General features: G+C 43.6%; 1 protein-coding gene across 1 annotated transcript in view; it reads left to right on the top strand.

Moving 5' to 3' along the window:
- Mtus2 (microtubule associated scaffold protein 2) overlaps nucleotides 1–8506 on the top strand; it is a 507691-nt gene that overhangs the window by 359426 nt on the left and 139759 nt on the right. The window contains exon 6 of the mRNA XM_008825049.1: nucleotides 1419–1630. Coding sequence (XP_008823271.1) covers nucleotides 1419–1630 — 212 coding nt within the window. The remainder of the gene's footprint in view (nucleotides 1–1418; nucleotides 1631–8506) is intronic.

The raw sequence follows: 8506 nt of genomic DNA, 5'->3' as shown, positions 1-8506 counted from the left end.
ATGTGGTATATTTACACAATGGAGTTCTATTCAGCAGTAAAGAAAGATGAAATAATGAAATTTGCAGGTAAATGGATGGATCTAGACCTGATATACTAAGTAACACAGACTCAAAAAAACAAATGACGTATGTTCTCCCTCATATGTGGCTCCTAGCATCAAATCTTTTTAAGTTCCAGGTCTTTTTAATAAGACGAGGCTATACAGCAGTCCCTTCTGCATGAAATAACTACCATCATCATGACTTCGACTGAGCCTGATTGCTAAACATAGTCACAACTGGGTTTGTTGACAGTTGTGCTCATTCATTAAAGGAACCAAGCAGGGTCACTGGACCCTCACCTGAGAATCCAGCCACACTTCCCAGCCAACTAGTCCAGCCTTAGAAGACAAAAGAAAAATGAGGAATAATCCAATAGAGGGATGCTTTTGTAATTCTTATTATTCTTGCCTTTACTTCTCCTTCACAGCTCTTATTCATGATTCAAGGACTTTCTTCTCCCCTTAGAGACAAGAGTTATGCGCATACTCTGTTCCAAAGGCCAACAATGGCCAAAGTATTTGGGAGCTCTTATCTAATCCTTAAAAGATTTTAGGGTTACCTCTTCAGTGGGGGGAATGTTGGAGGGGAGGGAGTGGGCATGGATTTGATCAAAACACCTTATATGCATGTAGGAAATTCTCAATAAAGTTTTTGTAAAAGTTAGAAAAAAAAAAGAAAGAAAAGAAAAGAAAATGAGCTGCTCTTGCAGACGATCCAGGTTCGGTTCCCAGCATACACATGGTGGCTAACAACTGGCTGTAACTCCAGGTCCAAATGATCTGGTGCCTTCTTCTGGCCTCCACAGATATTGCAACACCTTATATGCATGTAGGAAATTCTCAATAAAGTTTTTGTAAAAGTTAGAAAAAAAAAAGAAAGAAAAGAAAAGAAAATGAGCTGCTCTTGCAGACGATCCAGGTTCGGTTCCCAGCATACACATGGTGGCTAACAACTGGCTGTAACTCCAGGTCCAAATGATCTGGTGCCTTCTTCTGGCCTCCACAGATATTGCATAAATGCCTACATACATGCAGGTAAAACACTCATACACATAAAATAAAAATAAATAAATTTTTACAAAGAAAAGGAAAATAAAAACTACCTGATTCAGCCTCTCCAGACAGACCTTGAGGAATGTTGAAAGCTCAGTGGAACTTGGTGATTTGTTACTCTTTTGCCCACCATAAAACTTTGCACTTAGAACCATGTCAACAGAGTAAATAATGTAAGTCCCTGCCTATTTTGTCTTTTTAATACTTAAAATGACAAACAGTGGGAAGTTCCTTCCCTGCGGCTTGGGCCTGAGGAGATCCTGTGAGATGCTGCATTTGAGCTGAACATCTTTTCACAAGTGGCTGCGTTGGTTTCTTTATAGGGTACCCAAAGCAGAGGACCACGGCTCCTCGAAATGGGTTTGCACCCAAGCCTGACCTGCAGGCCCGAGAGGCGGAGCGGCAGCTGGTCCAGCGACTGAGGGATAGGTGTGAGCGACAGGGCAAGCAGCTGGGCCTCGTTCGAGGGGAACTGAAGAAGGCCATCTGCGGCTTCGACGCCCTGGCTGTGTCCACTCAGCATTTCTTTGGAAAGGTGAGGACACGTTTGGTGAATGTTGAAGGGCTTTATGGCTGGGGTGTTGGAGCAGTGCCGAAGGGGCTGGTGAATGGGAGCTGTGCAGGACAGTCAGGCTTTGGGGCAGAATCTCATGTGGAATTCTAGGATTTTAAGGAGCCAACTTTATCCTTATATGTCAAAGAAACTAGTCTGAAAAGAATGATAACTTTGATTCCAAAAAAGTAAGGTATATAATTTTAAAAGGAGGAAAGAATACATACAAAGTTTTTGAAGATAATTTTTTGTGTGTGTTTTTGAGACAGGGTCTCCCTATAGCCTCAGCTGGCCTAGAACTTGTTATGTAGACCAGGCTGACCTTGATCTCACAGAGATCTACTTGCCTCTGCCTCCACAGTGCTGGGATTAAAGGCAAGTGCCACCATGCCGGCAAAGATAAAATTTTTGAAAGAAAATTGTGTGGGATTTTTTGCACATTCGAAGGGAGATGGGCAGATTCTGAAGTTTCAGCTCATCTGAGGTCAGAAGGAGATGGAACCTCAGCACTGTCACCTTGGCTACTGATGGGAAATTCACTGGGCCCTACAGCATGGAACAGGATGAGGTCTTCACTGAAAAGTGTTGGTTTCTTCTCAGCAAATGTCTGCAGACCCTGGGGCCATCTGGAAGCTAAGTATGTTATTAGCTCCTCACCACAGTCAGAAGGTGAATCTTGCTAAATTATGAACTCCAAGCCATGGTGTGCACATGGGGGTAAAAATGAGTCTTTACTTTGGAGATTTGAATGTAAGGTCATTTTTTTGAAATTATTATTATCATTTGTTGTTGTTGTTATAATAGAGCACCCAAGGTGGGTAATTTACTTAGGGGGGGGAGAGAGAGAGAGAGAGAGAGAGAGAGAGAGAGAGAGAGATTGATTCATTTTGACACACAGTTCTACGAAGCCCAAGAGTGTGGTGACTCCAGTTCCTGCTGGGTTTCTGTTGAGGGCTGGCACTGCCTCAGATCATAGTGTGAAACAGAAAGGGAAGTGACCATGGAAAAGACAGGGAGGGGCAAGCCAGTGAAATGCTTCATAACAACCCACTCTCCAGTCTTGAGAGAAAGACATGAATTTGTTATTGATTCAAGTATTTCATGCAATGTATTTTGATTATATTCAGACCCCCTCTCTCCTCTCCACCTCCTCCTTACTATCCCTCCCCTGAATTCATGTCTTCTATTATTATTTTTCTTTTTAAAGAATGTTAAAGGCCTATCGAGACTCTAATCTGTGTTTCCCAAGTGCTCTTGGGTGTAGGTCTATCTCTTGGAGTCTGGCCAACCTTCTACCAGTAAGGAAAACTGACTCTCCCGCTCCTAGCATCAGTTGCCAATAGATCCATAGTTAGGGATGGGGCTTCCTGCACACCTCCCCTACTCATGTTAAGCCCCTGTCTGACTTAAGTTTGCTCAAGTCTTGTGCATGCTGTCATAAGCACTGTGGGTTCATATGTACAACTATCCCTTGGTGTCTAGACAACACAGTTTCCTTATATTCATCTACCAGTCATCATCTGACTCTTACACCCTTTCTGCCCCCTCTTCTGCAGTGATCCCTGAGCCTTGGAAGGAGAGAGTATGATATAGGTGTCTTCTTTAGGGAGGAACATATCAGTCTCTTATTCTCTACACAGTGATAATTTGTGAGTCTCTGTGTTAATCTCCAACTGCTGCAAGAAGAACCTTCTCTGGTGAGAGTTGAAAGATGCACTAAATCTATGGATGTAGTAATAAGGCATTGCCAGTTGCTTTAATATTATGTCCATTTAGCAGGAAAAGAGGAGTAGGTGCTCCCCTGTGGCCTGTGACATATCTAACCACAGGTTCTGGGTCCTGATAACAGTGTTAGGTATAGACTCTCTTTACTAATCTAGCTTTAGCTTCTCTCTTCCTAAAATTTTTACACAGTAGTAAATGACCAATTTAAATTTCTCACCTTTCTGGACTGGTCATGTTGGTGTCAACTGAGAGTGACCTGTCCAAGAATTAAAGTTACAGACACATTTTTGAGGTGTCAGAGAAGCATGTCTCACTATGATACACATGGATCATTTTTCTTGGCGGAGTGGCATGGCTTATCTTTGACCTGGATGCAGATTTTTCATCAACTGTCAAGTCTTCAGTAGAGAAAGAAACAGGGTATTCACTGGAACTGGGTGGCCACAGTTACAATGTTACTCTAGACCTGCTTGTAATTCCTCTTTCCACATGATCTCCTCGGTGAGCCTTGATGGAAGTTTGGTATGGATAGACATGTCCACAGGTACTGATGAGAATCTAATTGTGTTTTACAAGTTGAAACTTTTAGAACCTACTTATGGTGCTATCACAAGTAAGAGAGCTACTATACCAGAATTAAGGGTTCAGTCCCATAGTTTTGCAATTCTGTTCCCCAGAGAAACTTTTTATTGGCCCATGAATTTTATTTCCCTGTGGCAAACACAAAGCTCTTAAATCAGAGGTCTACTAGGGCTACAGGATTTGTAGGCATCTCTATCAGACCTACCAACCACCAGAGATGCATTGACCTGACATGTCAGTCAGTAAGATGGATGGTGGGCATGATTTTCATTGGCTTTTCAGTAAATCACAACTAGCAACTCAAGACAGACATGTACAATGATCATCTCTCTACCCATACCACATGGCCTTTTCTATCTTTTTGCTCTCTCTGCTTCCTCTAGATTAGCCCTAGAAGATAAAAAGAGACATGGTTGAGAAGCAAGCAGGCAAAGTCTTTAACTGAGTATTGTCCCTGGCTTCCACAGCATGTCAGATGCTATGTATAGTTTGCCATCAAGCCAAATGCCACCCATTGGTCAGATAGAGGGCAAATGGAGGCAGGTGCCTTGAAGCCTTCAAGGTAAGACTCTATGAAGATTCAAGGGCTGGGAAGCCTGAGGCACCCATGTCACTCCTGGGGGCAAATGTCCCCTTGAGGGAGGAGGCCAGTCATGAGAAAGTAAAATCACCATGGCCAATCCAAAATGAAGTCATTTTTGCACACTCAGTTAAAACTCCACTAGACCTCCTTCCTGTGTAGAATGCACATGTGCCTGCTGCAGCCCGTAGTATTCAGCTACAAAGCATCATGGAGAGAAGAGGCACCTCACTGACAGCAATAATGCCACTCCTGCCTCTGGAAATGCAAGCAAGACCCTGTCCATCCATGTGCCTGCCATCATCCCTGATAATGACAGCAGCCTTTCCTTGTTTGGCCTCCCCTGGCTGTCTACTCTCTGCCTGAGTCTCATCTTCCTCCACCTCAGACAGGATGAATGACACTTCTTTGTGAGACCTTTGTGAGGATGTAGTGAATTAATGGGCAAAGGCACTTTAAGGAAATACTCGAGAGAATACGCTTTTGTGATTGCAAGGAAATCTACAAGACCTACCTTAGGGGTGCTGCTCTCAAGTGGGCTTAGACTATGCAAGCTGTGTAGAGTGAACACTCATTCTCACCCTCTCAGACCTCATTATGCAGGTCGAGCATCCCCGAATGGAATTCTGAAGTGTTCCAACTTCTGAAATTTTTTGAATACTGACAAGAACACAAGTGTAAAATTTCACACTTGAACTCCTATGACTGGTTGTGCTTTGAAAACGTTTTATGATATTACCATTACCCTGTGCCTAAAGGGTGCATATAAAACATAAGTGAAGTTAATGTTTAGACCTAGAGCCCATCCCCAAGGTAACTCATTATGTACAGTATACAAACATTCCAAAATCTGAAATTTAAAAGAAAAATCTGAAACCTTTTGGACAAGGGACACTCAACCTGTATTTGTATATAGCAGGTTTAGTCCTGTCTAGCTCTTCAGTGGTGCCAGGAAATTTTTCCTGGATGTGCTGACATGTGCTTTGAAGGACTTACTGGAAACTCTTCTCACCACTGGAGAACAGCACCAAAGCACAGGCAGAATTTCCTGCCTTGCCCCATACTTGAAGCTCCTGGCAGAGAGGCTGCGGAAGTTGTCAGCTCTGACAGCTTCATCCCAGTGCCCAGGGATTCTGAGATGCTGTACTGAGGTGCCAACATAGCCTCACGTCCACACATTTCCCACAGCTCTGCCTCTGCAGCCAGGCGTGTTCCTCAACAGGCCAAACAGACCTGAACTCTGTGGTGGCAGTGAGAGTGACCCTCTGGGGCTCACACTTCTCAGGGTCCAGCTGAGGGGTTAGACTCTCTCCTACTCTGTGGTTCCTGGGAATGCTACCCTGTAGCAACCTCTGGTGGACAGTCCCTGAAACAGTCCAGACAATGATGTTTCATGTTGAGTGCGGAGTTTCTTAGTTACATAGGAGCATATGTTTAGTTCCATTTTTATTTTAATAAGATTTATTGTATTTATTCAATATTTTAATATTGACTTATTTTCATCATTAACTCTGTGAATATGATAGTAGAATATGCCTTTTGTTTTGAGGTCTTATTGAACAGATTGGGCACACATTATGGACAACATTAGCATTCTACTATATTAGCTTTATGCATGTTTTGTTGTTAAAGGGCTGTGTTTTGATCCATCTCGTGTTTCAGCTTCAGCCTTTCTACCTCATTTCACTTGGGTTGGCAGAGGATCTTGACCAGCTGCCTCTGCCATAAGAAAGAGTCTACGGAGGGTTTAAAAATTCAAAAGCAGACAGAACTCTCAAATAACAACCAGCAGAGTGCCTGTTGGCTGACCGGTTAGTATGCCCTAGGCTCTACAGACATTATTTTAACTTTCACAAAATGCCTCCACCTGGTAGAGATGGATATTCCTGTACGACATTTGGGGGAACTGAGGGAGACCCATAGGTCTCTGAACACAACATAATTAGAGCGTGATGGAGCCAACACCCATGTTTCTCCACTCTGTGGTATGCTACCTCTCCCTCTCCTCCCAACCCTCATGGTATGTCTGCTCTAGTTAAGATGAAGAAGTCATATAATTATAGAAAGTTAAATGTTAACTAAAAGTTAAAGTTAAGCAAAATGCTAATAGAAAATGAAATAACCTAAGGAGATCTTTGGTCTGTTGCCAGTAAAGCAGAAACCAAACAAAAAGCCATGTTTTGAGAAAACCTGATAATTGGGAACAAGGAGGTGTGAAAGAGCCAGGGTGGGGTGAGCCATGGAATCTGGGGCGAGTAAAAAGGAAGGAAGAATATGTGTGTCTGTCTGAGGTTGGGGGTCCTCTCCCTAGCTCCCTCTCCTCTCTTGATAAAGCGGCTGCTAGCTTCTGCATTCAGTTTTAGGCCAGGGGCACTGACTGAAAGTGCATTGGTTCCTTTGAGGATGACAAGCTCCTCATGGTGGAACCACTCAGCATCATCTCTACGGCTCCAGAGCACCTCCTTTCTTTTCCATTACTTCATCAGGGCATAGTACATGAGGAGGAGGAGAGAAGACGGAGGAAGAATCCTTTCATAGAGCAAATGCTTGCTTGCTTTCCCCCTTTAACGCATTCAGATTTTAAACTGGGAACCCATTAGGATGAATATGTGCCTTGGAGCTCCAGAGGCACAGAAGAAGCTGTTCTGTCTGCCAGTGGAAGGACTTCTTATTCCAGAGATTCCCCCTCAGTGTGTGCCTGGACTGAAGGGGAAGTCGTGCACACCTCATAGCTACCTCAGTGTAGTATAACCATGGTGCTTTGCCCCTCCCCCTTATAAACAGTGCCCTACCATTTACTTCTTTCAATTTATCTGGAATAACTAGAGGCTTGAAGAAAATGTAAGCACTTGGGTTAGCATTTTCGACAGTCAACCAGCAGAGAATGTGGTGGGAGACTTTAGTGAAGTGGTAGGTGCAAGATGGCTCCATGACTGTTGCTCTACAGGAACTCCATGTGTCAGAAGTAACAGCTCTGCAGTGAAGTGCCTGCTTTTTCTCCTAGGACTTTAGCTAAAGGAATTTAATAACATAACCTTCAGATCTTAAAATATTCCCCAAATCAAGAGGTAAAAATCCCCCAACTATACCCAAGCAGCTCTTTGAAATAATCAGGACCCCCTGACTTGGCATGTCAATAAGCACAGGTGGATAATTGCAGAAGAGACAGGTTTCCTCCCTGTTTATGGAAGCTCCTCACTTCCAAAGCCAGACATAATCCAACTTCATTGATGATAATGTAAATTTGATCTTAAGGTGCAATAAGGTAAAAATCAGTACCTCATTAAGGTAAAAATGAATTGTCAGGCCAGGCGTAGTGGCACATGCCTTTAATCCCAGCACTCAGGAGGCCAGTGGATCTCTGGGAGATCAAGGCCAACCTGGTCTACATAGCAAGTTCCAGGCCAGCTGGGGCTACAGGGAAACCCTGACTCAAAGAAAAACAAACAAAAAACCAAATTGCCTCTATTCAGTTCATCATTTCTGTGCTTTGTCATAGTTCATTTCCCCCAATGAAATGACATATCTTTAAACACAGATGGACACTGGGCAGAGAAAAAAGAGAAATGTGGCCTGCTAGCTTTCCCCAGACCAACATGGGCAGTTGTTAACTTGTTATAGTGAAGTAATGCCTTTAAAATCCTCTGTGATAAGCCAGGCGTGGTGGCACAAGCCTTTAGTCCCAGCACTTGGGAGGCAGAGGCAGGCAGTCTCTGTGAGTTCAAGGCTAGCCTGGTCTACATAGTGAGTTCCAGGCCATCTGGAGCTACAAGGAGACCCTGTCTCAAAAAGACCAAGGGGGTGGGGAGGAAAAGAAAATCCTTTGTGATGAAGAATTGAGTGCAGTTTTCCTTAAGCAGCCAGAGTCGGGTGGGCATGGCGATCACGGGGCCTCTCCATCCAACCTTTGCACAACCTTGTCCTCTACAACACCAAGTCTCTACTTAAAGAGCACTAGAAAATTATTTTTA

Source organism: Nannospalax galili, unplaced genomic scaffold, assembly GCF_000622305.1.
Source record: "Nannospalax galili isolate Female #2095 unplaced genomic scaffold, S.galili_v1.0 scaffold768, whole genome shotgun sequence".
In the NCBI taxonomy this organism is placed as follows: Eukaryota; Metazoa; Chordata; class Mammalia; order Rodentia; family Spalacidae; genus Nannospalax; species Nannospalax galili.
The sequence above is the reverse complement of the archived record's forward strand: the minus strand, read 5'-3'. Positions and strand labels throughout refer to the sequence as shown.